The 20,566-nt window shown below is 30.8% G+C and overlaps 2 protein-coding genes across 2 annotated transcripts; one reads left to right on the top strand and one right to left on the bottom strand.

Annotated features, from left to right (window-relative positions):
- Positions 1-2,313: 2,313 nt before the first annotated feature.
- On the bottom strand, positions 2,314-13,261 carry LOC134697928 (uncharacterized). Its single transcript, XM_063560213.1, has 5 exons — positions 13,174-13,261; positions 5,544-7,237; positions 4,061-4,258; positions 2,668-2,829; positions 2,314-2,331 (listed from the first exon to the last, which is right to left on the bottom strand). The coding sequence occupies exons 1-5, from the start codon at positions 13,250-13,252 to the stop codon at positions 2,314-2,316; spliced, it is 2,151 nt and encodes a 716-aa protein (XP_063416283.1). The 5' UTR covers positions 13,253-13,261.
- A 171-nt stretch (positions 13,262-13,432) lies between these two features.
- On the top strand, positions 13,433-15,923 carry LOC134696759 (uncharacterized). Its single transcript, XM_063558694.1, has 4 exons — positions 13,433-13,902; positions 14,547-14,728; positions 15,174-15,332; positions 15,818-15,923. Exons 1-4 carry the CDS (start codon positions 13,597-13,599, stop codon positions 15,888-15,890), a joined length of 720 nt encoding a protein of 239 aa, XP_063414764.1. The 5' UTR covers positions 13,433-13,596; the 3' UTR covers positions 15,891-15,923.
- The last annotated feature ends 4,643 nt before the right edge of the window (positions 15,924-20,566 follow it).

Below are 20,566 nucleotides of genomic sequence, written 5' to 3'. Positions count from 1 at the left end.
TTAATTTTCCATAAACGTCAGAGGTCACTAATATCAGTTATGATTGTGATTAGACCGAACCCCGTCCAGTATGTGTGTGATAATGGCTGTGTATCACTACTGGACGAAAAAACAACTGTCCATACCAGTAACAGTTGTTTTACGACTGTTTATGTCTGTTAAAGTTGTAACAGTCGATAAATTCTACTGTGTCAGTTATTTTCTAACTGTCCCAACTCTTAAAGTGTTTGTCTCAAACATAAATCGACTGTTACAACGCTTCAAAAGGTTGACACAGTCGAAAAATAACTGATACAACTATTTTTAGGTTGTAACAGTTATTTTTTATCTGTCCCAACTCTTTACACGTTGCGTCAGTCATAAAAGGACTGTTTAAACCCCGAAAAGGTTGCTACAGCTAAAATAGGACTGCTGCAACCCTTTTAAAGTTGTAACAGTTAATTAACAACTGCCTAAACGCGGACATCGTTGCTACAGTCAATAAGAAACTGTCTCAACGCCAAAAAGGTTGTCACAGTTATAATACGTCTAATACAACTATGAAAGCGTTGTAACAGTCAATAAATAACTGTTAAAACTTTCAAAAACGTTGATACAGTCATTAAAAAAGAATGTTAAATCTCTTATTAATTGTGACAAATACAAAATGACTTTGACAGCCCTTGAAAGACTGGAATGGTCATAAAAACAGGCACAACATTTAAAGGAGTTTATAAACAAAATATATCACAACAAATTTTAATGTTAAGTGCTTGTAAAGATTAACTATATTGAAACATTTGCCACTGGACGTTTGCAATTCAGCATTTTATCAAGTAATTTATTTATTTATTTGTGTGTTTCATTTATTTACTAATTTCATAGTACCCATTTAACTAGAGCCTCTCTTTTGAACTATTTCTGAGCGAGAATTAGATAGATGCAATAATTAAATATATTTCAAATTAGTCCCTGTTAGTGCTAAAATGAATCAATAATTCATTCGAAAAAAAAAGTCCCACTTATAATTGACATTTTTCCGAAATCTGCGAATAACCAACTTACTGTTAACATTTTCCCCACTTTTGAGAACATTTCAATTAATAGAACCGATTAATCGTAGGTGTACGAGCGTTGAATCATATTTAACAGCTAAGTTACATGTATGCTGTCATTTAAATGTCAAGTTTAAATTTCGAATCTGATAAGTTATAGATATTTCATATCTTTTTGATAGTTTTGTGGTACGTATTTAGTAAATTATACCCGATTGCTTTTTTTCATGAAATGACAGTCATGCAATTATCATACTGTAGACCAGTTTCATGTTAGCATCATATGCCAAGAAATAATAAACATTTTTAAAACAGCAATGAGGGGGGATAGTAGGGGTCCTGATCCCGAAATCCCGAACTCCCGGGCCGGGTTAAAACACGAAACACCGAAGTCCCGAAATTAGAAAAACAAAATCCCCGGATCTCGAAATCCCGAGTTTAAAAACATCCGATCCCGGAGTCCCGATACATGTCCTATCCCCGCTCAGCAATGTTCAAAATTATATAAAATTAAAGAGAAAAAAATAGTTGCTCTTACTTGACTGGGTACCAGGCAATTAAAGTAGGTAACTTGTCTAAACATTATACAATCCGGAGTCGGTAATACGAAAATAGTCCTTCAATAATATTTAATTTGCTGAGTTACATTTCATGATTTGTCAAATCCAATCATTTCATTCAAAACAATTTGACCAATATATGCTGTCAAAAAATGAAGATGTAAATCACAGATGTTGTACAGAGTTAAAACGGAGTTTGCCTTTTTTTATTAAAATGATTAAAGTATTTCCTGTCAAAGTAAATTTTCTGGTTCTGATGTCTGATTCATGGACTTATATTTAAATACTCGTTTACTGTCAGCATACTGCTGTCAACCACTGCTATTAATATTACGGGGAATTAAAAGACTGAATTGTTCATATGAAATGACATCGACGATCGATAGGACATCCTCAGAATGCTAGTTTCGAAATCTTTATTTTTACTTGTACAGTTTAACTTTAGAAAGTTTCCTTTATATTCCTCCTTAAGAAGGGGAGTACTGTTCCTATGCAGTTATATATTCTCCTGTGTGAATTAGATTGGTACTAAAATACTTTGTTTTTGAAATAGTTGTGTTTGGGGTCGTCTGTGAGGTCCGCGTTGTCAATTTCTATGAATGAACATGATAAAACGTGTACAAAGATATTTAATTGGGAAAAAAACTACTTCTTGGAACTACCATGAGCAAAATAAGATATGCTTAACCTTAACCCACTTTCTGTTAAGGAAGGGAAATTCATACAATGATTCCTTCCTTAAAAGAAATACTTTTTAAATGCATTATTAATAAATTCAAAAAACTATACAAAGAAAGACAACTCCTTAAACATAAGAGACAATTTGTTTACCTACACTAACTTGAAAATATTGAGAAAGTTTAATGATTGCATTAAAAATATTATTGATTTTTTGCTTATATCCACATCTACATCCTTTGAACTCAGGTGTAAAGTTGTCTCATAAACAATCATACCACATCACTTTATATTTAAACTACAGATACAAGCAATAACCAAGAACTTTTATTTTTACATTTTCAAATAAGAAAAATAATTTTGAAAACTACACAGACGAGAAAAATTGCAATTACCACATATGTTTCCATTATGGTAGCCTCTTCACCTCCTTTCTTTAATCCTTGTCTCGACATCCAACCATTTGCCCTTTCATATGGAAATAGCCATCTCCCATAAAGTGGTCCATTTTCTGCTATTCCATCCACTATATGATGCAAGAGGTGTGTAACCAGATTCTGAAAGAGTAAATGTTTATCACAGGATTATTATTTTCCCACACCATAATTATGATAATGATTCACATCCACAATATAGTTCCCTCTACCCAAAACTGACTTTCAATACTTAGCAGGTTACAAAATAACTTTTGTAACGGTGTTGCAATAAAAAAATATCATGTGCTTTTGTATTGAAAACCTTACAATATACTTAGGCAGTTAAGTCAATGTTATGTAAGGTTAAATTGAAATTTATGTTGCTCAGACATACTATTCACAACTAGATATAATATGAAGATATTCATCCGTCAATCATGTATTACATTTCTTTGTAAACGGTAGTAGATTGAATGATAAGAAATATTCAAATATTTATATATTTCTTTATCATGTAAATACATGAAATATGTCATAATGTGTTAAGTATATTCCTTTTGTCATTCTAGCACTAGCCTATAGTTTTTAATTTCTGTGTCATTTTGTCTCTTGTGCAGAATTGTCTCATTAGCAATCATACCACACCTTCTTTTTTGTATATATATATAGCATGTCTAGATAATCATTTTGAAAAAATGATCACAAAACTAAGTACCTGTCGACTGTTGCATTATGATAGTGTCAAGTTTGGAAAAGTCAGCTTTTCATTGCTTTTATTTTGGCTTGATATTGGAATATTGTTGAACTGAGTGGTGGATTTTTCTATTTATGAATATTCTTTAAACATAAAACGTGCAAATACAGTAAAAAAAACAATGATGGAATATGTATGTTTATTAATATCACGAGTATCATTAATTTCACATAATACCTTATTTTATCATGTTTATTATGTATACAAAACAAGAATGTGTCCTCAGTTCACAGATGGCCGATCGCACTATCATTTTCAATGTTCAGTGGACCGTGAAATTGGGGTAAGAACATGTGCAGAAAGTTTCAAGTTGATTAGACTTCAACTACATCAAAACCTACTTTGACCAAAAAATGTATCCTGAAGCTTGCACTATCATTTGCTATGTTCAGTGGTCAATGAAATTGGGGTCAAAAGTCTAATTTGGCATTAAAATTAGAAAAATCATATTAAAAGGAACATGTGTACTAAATTTTGAAGTTGATTGGACTTTAACTTAATAAAAAAATACCTTGACCAAATACTTTAACCTGAAGCGGGTTGAAGGGACGGAGGGACCCACAGATCAGAAAACATTAGGTTCCTCTGCTATCGCAGGTGGGGAATAAAAATGCTTACCTGCAGGCTAAGAGGGAAATCTCTTTCTAATAAGGCTAAGGCTGCATGGGTATCATCCTGAAGTTGTTTGATCTCGGATATCTCGAACTCTTGCTGAGTCATTCTGACAATTACTTCCAATACAGTAAATAAGGTTGTTTCCTGTCTCTTAGGCAGAAGTCCCTTTATGCACCATTGCAATGCGCCCGTTTTAACAAACTGCAATTAAAAAATAAAAGTGATTACAAATTTGCTTCAAAAATTCTTTACCATGTTAACATGTAATGCATAGCATTTTTGCATAGTGTCAGGTTGTATTTGAATATATACTAGTTATTTATATTAGAAGTAGCAACATAAAAATCCAAAATAAGATGCAAATCTAAGATACATGTCCCAAGATCAAAAACCTTTTATAATTTACAGCCAATTTCATTGGGTGTGTAGCCAAAGGTAATGTCTTTTGTTTGCTATTGTGTTTCTGTTTTTATTAATAGTTTCATACTTTTCGATTTCATCATGTCTATGTTAACAAATAAGTATACAGTATTTTGTTTTACTCATTGTTGATGACCATTTGGTTGTCTAAATTTTATTGACATCAATGTTATTTAAACTTTAGAAAATTTGTGTATACATGTAGTTGTCTCATTGGCAATGCTACCATCATGACCATATTTCCATAGTTTCAGAATATGTAAAATGTATGATGACACGACTGGTCTATTAAAATGTGTTAAATAAATATTTATACAATCAGGGGTACATGTACTACTTGTTCAAGTTATTTTTAATTACTTGAAGAAGCGATATTAATTTACTTATAAATATAAGTAAATTTGTAGGATACTTAAATACAAGTGAATTTTATTTACTTGTAAAGGTAAAACAAATATTGGCTGAGTTATGTCCCTTAGACATTCAGATTTTTTACTTGTGGAAGTCAAAAAGTAATCTTATCTTCTTTTATTGAATTCTTATGATTTCTTTGCTCAAATAGAATTTTAAATTATCTGCCCTCTACAGATGTCTTTACTAATCATTTAAGTTAATTTCATGGACAATGAAAATCCCTTTTGTCGGTTATCGTCAGAACGCTGCTCATTTACAAGCCCCCCCCCCCCCCCCCCCCAAGGAGCAATTTTTGATGTCCTTAGGCAAATACTTAAGATCTTTGACAATCTGTTTCTTTGTTAAACTAATGAGATGAAACATTGAACTTTAATAAAAAACAAAAAGGGGGCAAACCTGGGAAAAGTCATTAAAGGCATGATTTTACATCTCAAAACTTGAAGAATTTTGTGGGATTGCAAGAAAAATTTACTCATACTTGTAAGTTTTTGAAAAAAATAAGGGGAGATTATTCAAATATTATTTATTTACTTATGTGTGTATATTTTTTTTTTACTTCTCAAAGTAAATAAAAATAACTTGTACAAGCAGTACCCATGACTGTTATATGAGATCAAATTCAACATAACATTTATTTTTAATCTGTACATACCTGTAATTTTGAATTCATAGTCCGTAATGTCCATGGTTTTGTAAAATGGAGCCCTGGAGAGATTTCTACACCAGCTGGATATTTGATTGCTGTTGCACGTCTGTCTGCTTCCTTCACAGAATCAGTTGATAGAGTCCAGGGTGCTGGTGGAAGAGTCTCACTACTCATAGTTTTTCTTTTCTTTGATGGTGGTTCAATTGCAACCTGCAGCTGCTCAGCTGCTGTCTCTTGTGGCCATGTCTGTGGAAACCGCTGGTGATGTTTTTCACAGAGACGCACTTTTTTGGTGTCAGATTTCCCAACCAGCAGGTCCATTACATGGCTTATGAAATCTGCTATGGTATGCATTCCGTCTGGTTGCATCTGCTGGTTTCTGTCATGATAGGGTAACTTCATAATACTGTACTTTCCTTTCAGTCCAGTCGCCTTCTGAAAATTATTCTGTTGATTTCGGTTTGGTTTATTGTCAAATATTTCTCTCAAATGACGTTCTTCTGCATTGGTGTATGTGACTGGCTGCTGTTTCAGTTCCACTGATCCATTTGAGAAGCGGTTACTACTACGCAAAGGATGGTTTTCAGGAAGAAACTGTCTATTTGACAAATGAATAGTCTTACTTAGATGTTTGCAATAAATACCAGTTTCCTTGCAATAGCCACATGATCTCAAACCACTATGCCCACTTATATGTAACAGTTTTGAATACGCAGGAATGTCACATAAAAATTGCAAAAGGGCAACTTTCACTTTTACTGGTGCTTTTCGGTAGCTGTTGTATGTAGGGAATTCTGATAATTTAAGTATTTCATCAACCAGCAAATCTATGTAAGGTTCCAGTGACTTTGGTTCAGATCCATTTCTACCACTTGGTATTATCCCTACTAAAAGCATTGGACCAAGAAGTTGACGGATTGGAACAGGCAAGTTTATCCATGTTAACAAGAGTGGCCACATAGACTTTTGTGTTGATAAATGTTTATTTGGGTTCACCCCATCTGTAAAGAGTGCTAGTGGTACAGTTTGTTGTTCCTCATGATCACCAAATACACCTTGGTCTGTATACCAGTTTTTGTAGACATTGCTATCTGTAAAGTCACATAACTTTCCATTTGAATACACTTTATTCGCGTAAAGAAGTTTACACAGATTTGACGTACCAAACCATCTGTTTAGTCTCGGTGCAATTAGCATATAATGAAAAACTTTCTGACTGGAATTTTTTACTTTGCGTGGTTCTTGACAGATAGGACAAGAAGCTAAGTCACTATAATTTCCATTGTCACACGACCTGAACAAAATGCAGTCATTAATGCAGGCATCATACTTTTGTAGCGGCATTAATAATGGCTTTATCAAGCTTTTAGCTTCTTTAAATGTTGGAGGCAAAGAATTGGGTTGTGGCAAATGAGACTTCTCTGTCTGGAGAGCATTTGACATAGCTGACTTCGACATTCCATTGTTTGTTGAAAATACATAAAAATGCTGAAATACTGCCTCTAGTAATGTAACACTGGAACTTGCATATAATTTCTGGCTAAAGTTTTCCTTGAGATGGAGATTTTCATCAAATAATATGTCTGGTATGATCTGGCTTTCATCAAACTTAAGAACCTTCTGCTTGTGTGCGTGGTAAGTCTTTATATTGACATTTGATCCTCTGCATAACATACAAAAGCACTGCTTGTAACATGAACCTGAAAGAAAAACAATATTTATCAGGAATAGTCAACCTAAAAAATATGTGAATATTCATGGTCTGATTATCAGAACAGACGAACATGTTTCATACTTTAAATACATGTTGATTCATTCATTTGTACTAAATAAAATTTATAAATGTATGTCCTATTAGCACATTATCTACACTTGCTATAGTCCTTTTTCCTGTTGGCATATTTGCAAACCCATTTTTTTTTAATATGTTGTTGTGTTGTGTTACTGTCTATATTCATTTCAATTGCGACATGTTTTCATTTATTCTATGACAAACAACCTGTGCTTTGCTCATTGTTGGAGGACGTACAGTGACCTATAGTTGTTAATGTCTATGTCATTTTGGTCTTTTGTGGATAGTTGTCTCATTGGCAATCATACCACATCTTCTTTTTTATATGTGTATATACATGTACATTTTATAAAATGACTGAATAAATAGTCAACGATCAATCTTACAGGTACATGATATACATGTACATTAACAGATCTAGATGAAAGAAAATTTTTATACATACAATAGGAAATTATGTAGATGCAATATTATTCATATACATGCATGACATGTGTACATGTATAAAATGTATGTATAGATTGAAAACCCAATTTTATAAAACAAATTCCATTCTTTAGTTGCTCTGGACAGTTCTGAGAGTTTGTACACAGGACCTTTAGTCAATTATTTTCCTAGTTACTAGTCATGCTTGTATACCCCTTTGCAGATGTCTTGACTATTTGTTTAAGGTCATATAGATCTCTTTCACCATCTTGGATTGGAAATGACATAGAACCTTATGGTCAAGATTTACATGTGCAATAAAAATGGCAGAATTTGCTGAGGAATTGAGATAAAGAATCTGATTTTTCATTTAAAGGAATGAATTTATAAGATTTTAATATTTTTGATTGATTGATATAATTTTTGTTATGTATTCATGTCATGAGACCTAAAACCTTGGATTTAGGGAGTGTAAAAAAAATTACAAATTATAAGCAATTAAGGGGAGATTATTCAAACCTTAAAGAAAAAATTAACCTAAAAAAAATACTATATATACATGCATGACATGTATATAAGTAAATTATTATTTACTTCACCAAGTGAATACAACATTTAAATCACTAGTACATGTTAAGTACCCTTCACTGCTGGTTGAATTTAGTTTTCTACTTTTCATATTTTTAAGTTACACTAGTATTTCACTTCTCATGGACAAGTCACAGAACAAAAGTCAGTTTTATGATAAGTTTTAAAATATTTTTTTTTTTTTCTAGACCTCTAATTATTTATATGCCATGCCAGCTTCAATAAATATAAAAAAAAATTGTTATGAAAACAAAATATCAAAGAGGCATATTCCCTTAACATGCTAAATGGCTTCATTGCATGTGCCTAGAAATAAATCATTTACATGATTAAATTTAATAAATTCTCATTTAACAGAATCAGAATCAGAATAGTTTATTATAGTGTCACATACTAATATAAAACACAATGCATACATATAATTACATAATATGCAATTAAAAATTATTAAATATTACAATTAAAATATTGGTACCCAGCCAAATTACTGACTAATATGAGACACTTTAAAAATATCACACATATTATAAAACAATTAAAACTAATGTATTAAAATATTACTATAAACAATAACTTTAAAATGGCTTATGAAATGTATGAACAATATCTTAAACTTAAAATGGAATTAATGTAAACACAAGAAAATAATTCAAAATCTTTTTAGAACAACTATTTTATATAAAATTATATTTTATTTTATAGATCCTTATCTTAATATACACATGAAGTTAAATTCTACAGAATGTTTTTAATCTCAGTAATCATAAATAAAGGTTCAGTTCAATAAGTCCCGTTTTCATCTAGTTATAATTTTAATAAATTACAGCCCCAAGCTTATACACAGTTAAGATAACATCCTGTTTATTCTTGTTTATATATCAGAGTCCTGTGTATTTCCTTTTCAAATTTCACTGCATGACATGATAATTCATCATGTCCATGTTCAATTGATTACACAAGATAAAAACTTAAAATGTGGATCAAAAGCATCAGGTTTAAAAAAGAAAAAAATACTTTCCCATAGATGTCTTTTCTAGAATTTAAAAAGCAATGGCAATAGACTTAAAATTCATATAACAAAATGGCTAAACTGGCCAAAGCTAAAAAATGCTTTCAGAATGATAACAAAGTGTCTTAGCTATACAGTATTGTATTCAAGCATTGTACACAGACTGTACATATGAAGAATCACTGACTTTGTCAAATGATTTTTTTAACAAGACCTGAAGTACATGAACTAATTTGATTCTAGAATAATATTGAGCTCTGGGAAATTGATAAAAATATATATTCAGGTTACTTTCATAGCAATTAATATTCAAAAGATATATACATGCATTCAGTTATAAAAAAAAGTTTAGCAACACCTATTTCTAAAGCGATATATTTTCAAATAAGGCCACACCAATTTAATTTCTTGTTCTATGGATTTTTGGAGTCCCAAAATTGGGGCGAGCGAGGAATTTGATAATTTTAATAAAAAAAATATTTAATTTGAAAATTTTTGAGGCGAAGCTTGAAAGTAAAGGCGAGCGATTATAATTTTTTTGTAAACATAAAATAGTAGGTTTTGACAATATTAAAACTTGATTTATCACTTGCACTTTGACATTTCTTTAAAAAATGAAGTAAATGTACATTTATTTCCCCCTGCTTACCAAGAAATAATTGAATAATTAGAATTGCTATATGTATGTGTGCCAATTAATGAGACAATTCTTCATCCAAGTCATAATCAGGTTAAGAACAATTTTATAAGTATTCCTTTTATCACAAATGTTTATGAGGGGTCAATATAAGCTATAATGTATTTTTTTGTAAATAACACTTATAAGTACATGCATGTGAAGTACAATAGAGCTCATATTTTCCTAAAGAACTATATATCTATCTGGTATTAAATGGTAAAAACATGTCCAAGAATTTTGTGATACTCCTGGACCTTAGCCATGTTAACACCATTTATTTAATATTATTTAAAACAAGTGGACCCCTCTAATTGTTTCAAATACGATGTATTTCTCCTCTTTTTAATTAATAAATGAATTTTTTTCAAATGATTTGTATAAAAATAAAAATCCAGCTAAAAAAAATGTAGGACAAAATTTTTCATCCTAGCCCCCCCCCCCCCCCCCTTTCCATAAAAATCAAATGGTAGCTCCTTAAGGAACCCCAATATTATAAATGTACTCAATTCAAACAGGAATAAAACCAACGATCTAATATATAAATATTTACAAACAGGCCAAATTATTAATTTCTACAGTCAGATGGTCAGGCTCATGCAGGGGGGAATTGTTTTCTTATATAATTATAAGGAATCACTGAAACATGACCCTTGGGTCAGTCAGCGTGCCTCTTCTTATGAAGAGTTCTGGAGCCGCCAATGTTCCTTACCATGTTATCATATAACAATTAATTGCATAGCTGACACAATATCATAATTATTCAAGATTCAAATACCTGTACTGTATGGATTTGGATTGAAATTAAATTATTTATGTTTGTGACACAAAATAAATAGGTCAAAGATCTAAAAAATCCAATTGTGCAATTCAAAATATTATATATACATAAAAAAAACATAAACCAACCAATAAATTGTGCCCCCCCCCCCCTTTTCACTGTAATTACCACCAACCTAAATCCAAGCCTCGATTTCCCATTTGTAGCATGGAATCTTGTACAAATGGACTTACAATTTTATAGAGATCCATACACCTTATTAGGTCACAAGTGATAGATTGTCTGGAAACTACAAAAATTTTGTTTTGGTCCCTTTTTTGCCCCCAGTATTCCTGCATGTTAGGGACAATTACCCTAAAATCAATCCCAGTCTTCCCTTTGTGATATTGTCATTATCATGCTTATGGTACAATTTCAGTGAGAGCCATAATGCTTGTGCTTGTTTTTGGTTTTGAACATTCTTGTAAAATTTCATTAGAGATCTTAACGTACAGAAACCTAAAAGAGGGTCTATAACAGCTGAAGTGTTATATAGAGAAAAAGAAACATGTATTTTTATTTGTGTCTTTGCATGGATACTTATCAATCTAAAAACTGTGATACATGAAACAAGGGGCAATATATTATATTTTAATTTAGTGTATACAAGTTCTTGTGACATTAATATTATTGTCTTTAAGTACACTAAACTATAGATATAAAACAGTTCATCAGTAGTTTGACAATCATGTGCTTTGTATATATTTATACAATGTATACATGTAGTATACTGTACACCCATGTTTTGATAACAGTTATAACAGAAAACCACTGTGATCAAATCAAGTACTGTAAAATACAAGTTCCTACATATTACAATAGTTTTAAAGTAAAGAAATAGTACTTAATATAAAAAGTAAATTTCTAGTACTGCATTTTTTTAGTACAGAAATAGTACCTATGCAAAAGTAGCTGTGTAGGCCAAATGAAATTTACTAATCTGGGGCATCGGACTAGTGGTTATAACCGTTCAGACTAGATTCATGTAATTGCCTTCATCCTTATCATTCAAACTTTGGTGAATAGTTGTCTTATTGACAATTATGCTGCATCTTCATTTTATCATAATTATAAATTTAACTTAGAAACATGATAAATGGGACTTTGCAATTTTTTGTTTCAAAGTTGTTTTCTTTTCTAAACTAAGACATGTATTGTTTTACATTTTTAACAGAGTACATGTATATACAAAAGGTATAAACCAAATGCTTACAAGTTTATTCACCCTACATTCAAAGATTTGTATAGTAAATACAAATCTTTGATAGACATACTACATTTAATTTTTGGGATGAATATTAAAAGATTCACTGCACCTCTAAGTTAATGACTTTTGAAAATAAAAGGAATTTTCACAAGAACACTCTACATGAACTGATTTCTTGCTATAAAAAAAACATGAAAAATTTCAGTATAAATAATAATATTAAACATCTACACAAGTTAAAAGCACATGTCTTGAGAGTCGCCTTTGATGACAACGTACATGTAACAGTACCACTATTGAAGTAATATCTCAATACAGAAGATGTGGTCAACTGGTCTAAAGCCCTTGATATGAAGCTAAGCAATTGGTGTTGTAGTGTATCAAAGGTGTGAGTTTGAAGTCCACTAAGGGACAGACAAAAATATGTCAGCATTTGTATCTATGACAATTTGTGTATGTCTCATTGTTGTGAACTAATGGGAAATTTAACAATTTTTTTAACCCTAAATTAAATCTGCTTTTCTTTCCCATCAGGACATGCAAAAATTAAAAAAAAAACATAAAGTACATGTACATGCTGCAATAACATGAATAATGTGAAGTTACATGAGCCGAGTTTCTCTTTTGGTTGTAATTTATTTCCTGTTTAATTAATCTGTCTTTATAAATTATGCATGTACATGTATCACTGTATAGACTTTATATAAATAAATCTTTGCATGAACATATTACTGATTCAGTTTATATATTTTTTCTTTTTATTAAGAACACATTTGTTTATAACAGCTACATCACTGACATTAAACTGGGGTTGACTGACTCAAGAGTTCTAATTAATTAGACATAAAAATAAGACAAAACTTTTATAAATAATATTGACTTGTCAGTCAGCCATCTTGGACATCCCCATCACAACATACACAAATTATGAAAATGAGGCATCATCTAGTGATCATACAACCTCATTTAATACCTTATTTCTTTCATTAAAAGTATTAAGGGATTATAAAAGAAATCAACACAATACAAGATATAATAAGGATGCTTATTATTACCAATGACAGGCATCCATGTAGATGATCTAATTAGCAAATAAAATATCAAAGGAATTTACTCACCACTGTTTTCTTTTTCAAAGTCCATCATCAAAGACAAAGTTGATACAACAACACAAATTATAAAGTACTGTCTAAACATCACACTTTTATCATCACATATTGTCTACATCATTTATTATTTCTTTTCAAATTCTTAATTAAACAAAATCAACTCAAATTACACTTTATGGTTTCAATCACACTAATCACATACTAACACTTCAAAATTTAAAACAATACATTTGAAATATATGCATAATTCTGATTGGTTAATGTTAATCTAATTTGATTGGACCACCAATCATATAATTTGTAACTGATCATTAACTTGAATGAGGCTTCCTGATTAAATTTTAATTAATTTACTCAAAATGGTTTCAAAAACAAATTGAAATAAAAATAAAATACTTTAGAAAAATACATATTCAACTACCAAATTTTACTATGAACACCACTTTCACCACCAACATGAGCAATCAGCAGGGTATGTGGACCCCTAACCAGTATGGGATGCCAAATAGTTATCAACCAGCTTACACCAGACCAAATACCTCCATGGAGTGCCCAGTTAAAGACTGTTCCTGTGAGTGCTGCAAGAACTCACAGAGAGGTACACCTTGTGTCCGTCAAGCAAATACCTCAAAGTCAGATGCATCATCCCAGACAGAAGGTGTGGACTTTCTTACACAAAAGCCATCAGACAACAAGGTTTACTTCAAAAGAGGATCATTTCATCATACCCTTGTACAAGTAAGACAGGTTTTACTTTATCAACAGTATCCCTTCAGAATGTAAAAAAAAAGTTAAATTGAATTTATTTTTCCTATCTAAATAAACCATCTATAATTTGTTTAAGTGTCATTAAATATATTGGTCCCATGTATAGATCTTTACTTTTAGCATGTTTAAAAAGTCTATTCTAAGGCTTGATATTTGATCTCTGTTTGTATTATAAGTTGTTGTATATATATATATTGTCTGATCAAATATGTTACACTATAATAAATTAATTATTTATTTTATTTTTATTTATTCTATTTTATCTAATATTTCAATTTACATGCATTATTGACTGCTGTTACCTTACAACCTACCCATTAAATCATGTTAAATTTTTAATTGACAACCAGCTTACATTTAGTATAATTCACCATCCTCATATATAATTAGTTTGTATATTATAAAAATTTCCATGCATTAAAAGTTTTTAAAAGAACAAATAACATTATTCATGATATTGTTTAAAACTCAAATATTTTTTAAAATGCTATCCCTGAACATTCTAAATGCAAGTTACAATTTGATAATCACAATAAACACTGTATAATCTTGTGATGTTTTCTAATTTATTTTTGTTTGAAATTCAACATTTCATCATTTTTTTTCTTTTGTAGAGAAAAATCAGTGATGTTATTAGCAAGTATGAGTTAACAAGCAAAAAGAATCTGTTTTTTGGCAAAGCAGTTATTGAGGTCCTGACTTCTTTTCCTGGTCTGGAGTTCTCCACAGAAAACAGAGATAAAGTGTGTCAACGTGTTGCAAAGGCCATTAGATGGAAAAAGTTCTCAGTCAAAAGGTAAGTTTACTTTTAATGCCATAGTAATGCAAATTTTACTTCTGATGAAAGGGATTGCAAATTTCAAATTTTATTTAAGTTCAAAAGCTGTGGATTAAACATCAATGTCAGAGACAGCAAGCCAACAACACATGTTTTACATAAGAACATCTTACTTAAATAGTTTTAATTATAACAAACATGTGTTTATATCATATACATAAATAATCAACTAAGATTAATATCATCTGTCATTTGTTTGAGAAGTGCTGTATATATCATGTATATTATTGCCTCTTGCACGGCTGTCCACTCAATATTTTGTCTATTTACCATGTTTACAGTGAATTGTTTTAATAATTAAAAATAGTACTGATGGTGAGTTTAAAAACATTTTTTATTAAACAATGTCATAAAAAAAGCAGTAAGCATATATATTTCTATCCTTCATGTCCTTGTGTTTCAGAAAACTCAAAAAGCAGGAAGTACACAATGAAGTAAGACCTGATGTGCCAGTAATAGCAGACATTGTACCAGAACCCAGAGCTGACAGTCCACAACCAGCAAGTCCAGTGGCAGGCCCTTCTGTGCCACTTACACCTCCAACTGTCCAACCAAGCCAAAGGTATATTTAAGACTGCATCACACTTATGATCACTTAAATTCTAATACAAATTTAACTAAAATCATTAATTGTTTTTATTCAAATGTTTAGCCAAAAAATCCACAAATATTAATACAACAACATCATATTAAATGAGAACGACAGAACTCAATAAAGAGATGAATGGGAATAGTATTTTTTAATATTCATGGTAATTTACAAATAGACAATTTAAAGATTTTTTTTAATTTCCAATGACCTAAAGTGAAATGAAAAATAGCATGAATATAGTAAACAATGCATACCAAATATGATAATGTAACAACAAAAAAGGTTCTGATGAGAAGCATCAAGTTTTTTAATCCAAATACACTGTATAAAGAAAATATTTGCAATTACATGTATGTAGTCAAATATAGACACATGATATAAGGGTGATTAAACTTTGTAATTCTGTAATTTTATTAATTGTAAATTGTAACTAATTATTTTCAATTTACTTTCAGTGACTTAGATTCAGATGATGACATCCTTCTGATCTGCCTCCAAAAGAACCAGCAAGACAAGGCAACAGTATAAACATTGTTTAAAATAAGTTTTATTTATTGTGTGTTTTTATTTATGATAGAAAAAAATATTCATGTATCTTATGGTGAAATTCATCAAATTTGTTTTTCTTTTTAATTTGAAGAAAGTATATATATTATATATTTCATGTCATGTACATTAAGCATGTGATGTCAAATTAAACTATGATCAATGATGACTTTATGATTTTATTGTATAATTATAGTGTGGTTCAGGAGTTTTGTGTGCCTTTACAGCATTATACAATCATCTTGTATCTCAATACCCCTGATAGTTTCATTTTCAACCCTCAAGGCAATCAACTGTAGTGTTATAATCCTTTAATACCTAAGGGTGCATACAAGAATTCCAGATTATTACCTTTAAAATGTTAAAATTCTGTTTATTACCTATTCAAATGTCGTGTCTGTATGGTGATGATGGAAGTGATTAACAATCTTGACTGGCTTTTTTGTCTGTATGTGATGATTTCTTGCTCAGTATTATATTGATTATTTTCTATATTATGTTACAATTTACTTAACTTTTACTACAAATTTATTTATTCTAAACTTCTCAAAATACTTTACTATCATTCATAAAGAGTGATGCTTATTGAGATACTTATTTGGGTTTGTTTTTACTCAAATATGCAGAGTTAAAATAAAACATTGACCTGACATGTAAAAAAGGAAAAATGCTGACCTGACAGAAGTGAATGAACATGTTAAATGAAAAATACAGTATATCAATCATGTCAATGATACTTGTACATCATTGTACATCAACCAAACAAAAAAAGTAACCAATAATACATGTAAAAGTATATATAACTATAATAAAATGACCACCACTTACATCTTATAGTTACATTTTGTACATTTATATACATATCAATATTGAAATATGAATAAAAGGAGATGTTAGGTATAAATGCAAAAGACTACAGTCCAAAAACAAAACTAACAAAAAGTCCTTTGAAATTTTACTTAGAGGGAACAATCTATACACATGTATATAAAATATGTTGCACGTGCAAGTACACAAGCATCTTTCTTTCGTTATGTATGTCACACAGGATTGTTTACTGGCATAACTACAAACGTTTTGAGGACAAACATTTATTGTTCAGATTTTTACATTTTCAGCGTCTTCCTTTTTTTCATTAATTTTGTCCATTAGTTTCTATACTTAAGTTTATAGTGGCGGATCTAGAACTTTGCCTTAGGGGGCACTCCGGTTATGCTTCAATGATTCCCTATGTAATCAACCAAATTTTCCAACGAAAGAGGGGGTCAGGGCCCCCAGGATTGACCTATGCTTTATCACACAGTTATTGTCTTTTCTTCAGTTTTTAGCAAATGTTCCTCTTTGTCATTTATTCTGCATTTTTAATTTTGTCATATTATTCTCTATCCAGTTAACCCAGCCCAGACCCTCATATGATTGTGAACATTACTTTTGAACATGTTGAGTGTGCAAGACTTCCTTTAGTTAAAATATGGGGTCAATAATTAATTTGACTGCACATGAAAGTCAGGAATGCACTTAAACATGATGAAGTGACTAACAGTCATTTCATATTATTTATCGCCATATCAGCACATGGGGGATACATAGGTGATTTTCCTATTTTCAATTGTAATGTACATGTATATATATGGTCAAATCATATGTTTTCGTACTTTATATGAATTAGTACATTAGTACATAATGTAGTACTATGCATGTATTTTCAATGGAAATTGTGAGGTCATAATGAAAACTTTATAGATAAAAAACCAATGAGATATATGGATAGTATTTCTTGAAAAACAGAACATAAAAATATTGTGCTGTGTGCTGACTAGTCCAAATAATTATGACGTTAGGCAAGGCTATTTTAATTTTTTTCTGGGACGCTAGAAAAAAAATAAAATTGCCTTGCCAGACGTCATAATTATTTGGACTATGCGCTGACATGAAGGGGGGTAAATGGGGGAGGGGGGATAAATAATGCATTTTCCTCAAAGAAGTCCCCTCCATGGGCTGCCTAGTTACATGCTTTAATGCAGGAGTGCGCCTTTTAGAACTGTGATTGATAAATACTGTATTAAGAAATATATGTGCACAAAAACAGTTCAAATCCTGGTTCCGAATAAACTCGTAAATGTAAAATTATAGCCTGTTGGGTATAAATATCGTTTAATTATACTTACCAAATACAATTCCCGGCTCAGCTTAAATTTTGGTTCTATGATATGTATCTGCCCGCGAACAATGCCATAATTGATCATAATTATGTGTAGATGCACATGCGGCAGTGGCAAGCCGACCGACCGACAATAGTTAAGTTACTGTAATTAAAGTCAAATAAATCGTTTACGGTGAAGAATTATTTCCGTTTTAGATGTCATCGTTTTTTTCAAATATAATAAGTTCTTAATCTCTCCTGCATTGTTGTAAAATTCTATTCCTAATATTTTATCGGAAGCTTCTGATATGATGAAACAAGAACTTTGACATAGTCTACAGCACAGAATTCGAATAAAACAAAGACGGAATATATTTTAAGTTGGATATTCCATGGCAAAAAACGGAAAATAAAATTATAATACAATGATTCATAATAACATTAATGATGGACCATTTCATAGCTGAACCAAATAGTGTATATAATGAGACTAAATAACTTCAAACGTTTAAAACGCTAAAATATTTGTTTTAACAAGTACGGACTGTGGCAACCGTTAAAAGGTTTGTTTTAAACATTTCCCGACTGTGACAACCTTTAAAATGTTTGTTTGAAACATTTAACGACTGTGACAACCTTTAACACGCTGTAATAAACATTTTATGACTGTTACAACCTCTAAAAAGTTGTTACAAGCATTTTAGAACTGTGCAAACTCTAAAAACGTTGTAACAAACACTTTACAACTGCCAAAACTCTTAAAACGTTGTAACAAACATATATTGACTGAATCAACTTCTGAAAAGTTGAGACAAACAAATTTCAACTGTCCCAACGTTCAAAAGGTTGGGACTAACATTATACAACTGCCACAACTTTTGAAAAGACTGTAACAAATAGTTTTTGTCTGTGACAACCCCGTAAACCACTGCAACAGTTTTAAAATGACTGTGGGTCACAATTTTTGTTTTTCACAACCCGTAAAAGTGTTGGGACAGACATAAATTAACTGTTAAAACGAAAAACGGCAACTGTCACAACCCTGACAGTTATTATCAGTTGATTTGACAGTCATTTATGGTCTAATACAGACACAGACAGGCGTACAACAACTGTTACTGGTATGGACAGTTGTTTTTTCGTCCAGTAGTGTATGTAGTCCCTTTTTACTGCAGACCCATCAAAAAGAAACATAATCATCAGCTATAGCTTTTTTTTTATCTATGCTTACCTTTAATGACAATTAGTTATATCAGTCTTCCAACATATTTCCTTTTGCAGACTATGTATGTAAAGAAGATTAACTAGTAAATTTCTTTTCAGAATATTTTGTTTCAAGTAAGGAAGCGCAAACGTCCTCTTAACTTGGAACTTTGTAGTACATGTTGTGACAGGCTAACATTAGACAACACTATACAACTCAGTTTGATACATAATTGTGGAAAAATATGCAATAGCCTTCCTAACAATTATTAAATAATAAAATTAGATAAGTAAAGCACACATCATCATATTGACAGTATAATGTATTTTCTTTATAAAGGTACATTCATGGTAACGTCACCAAAGACCAGGGAAAATAGTGACCACAACGGTAGGTCCGCATGTTTTTCATAACATGAATGAGCTGCGTCGGAAAGCAATCGACCTTATTCAAAGAATATAAATGTTTGCAAATTGGGTTTATATAAGAACCCTTCAAAATAACAAACACATCAGTTGTTTGGGGAATACGAATGTTAAAGACATTCAAAGTCTAATAAATGTGCATGCATACGTGTAATTGCATACGGTCCCTTCTATCCACGGAGTTAAGTCATGTATTGTTACACAACCGTTTGGTGTAAACATATATCTTTCCAGTAAATCTATGTGAATTTTCTACCAAACCGGATAAAATGTCATCAGTTGATTTTTAAATTAATGCTTATCAAAAGCCATATGTCATTATGCAAATTTTGCACTGTGCATTCAACAGATATTTGAACAGAAAAGACATCACAACATGCGATCACTTAAGTAATCTACAGAGACCATAGAACTAAAAATTATAAAATGTTCAATACTATGAATCATCACATCCCGGTTTTACAGTTTTCGTTACATGGTTACAGTAATGTGTTCGTTATTCGTGTAGATTATCTTAGTTTTATTTGAAAAAAAAAACCATGTGGATTTGCTGTCTTTAATGCTCTTTTAAACTTCTTTGATGAGTCTTTTGAAGATGAAACGGGTATCTTAGAGAAATATAGCATGATAATACCGGTATTTTAATCCACCATTTTATATATAAAAAAGTACAGGTAACAAATCAGGAAAATGACAGTTGTTATCTTTTAGATTAAGGACTTTCTGGTTTTAATACTTATTCATCCGAACTTTTTTTTTTTTATTTAATTTTACTTTTGTGAAGATATTAAGGACTCAAATGATAGCTATGAAGAATACAGATTGCAAATGATAAAGTTTACAATTATATTTGAATTATTAATTATATAAATTCAACTATACAACC

This window comes from Mytilus trossulus, chromosome 14 (genome assembly GCF_036588685.1).
Source record: "Mytilus trossulus isolate FHL-02 chromosome 14, PNRI_Mtr1.1.1.hap1, whole genome shotgun sequence".
Classification (NCBI taxonomy): Eukaryota; Metazoa; Mollusca; class Bivalvia; order Mytilida; family Mytilidae; genus Mytilus; species Mytilus trossulus.
This window is presented reverse-complemented; position numbering and strand designations above follow the sequence as displayed.

Bases quoted from the DNA above. Each gene is read 5' to 3' on its own strand.
- LOC134697928 (XM_063560213.1), bottom strand. From the start codon at position 13,252: ATGTTTAGACAGTACTTTATAATTTGTGTTGTTGTATCAACTTTGTCT. The intron at 7,238-13,173 runs GTGAGTAAATTC...TTTTTCTTTCAG, and splicing joins CTTTGAAAAAGAAAACAGTG to GTTCATGTTACAAGCAGTGC. The intron at 4,259-5,543 runs GTATGTACAGAT...TTTTAATTGCAG, and splicing joins CTATGAATTCAAAATTACAG to TTTGTTAAAACGGGCGCATT.
- LOC134696759 (XM_063558694.1), top strand. From the start codon at position 13,597: ATGAACACCACTTTCACCACCAACATGAGCAATCAGCAGGGTATGTGG. The intron at 13,903-14,546 runs GTAAGACAGGTT...TTTCTTTTGTAG, and splicing joins TTCATCATACCCTTGTACAA to AGAAAAATCAGTGATGTTAT. The intron at 14,729-15,173 runs GTAAGTTTACTT...CTTGTGTTTCAG, and splicing joins AAAAAGTTCTCAGTCAAAAG to AAAACTCAAAAAGCAGGAAG.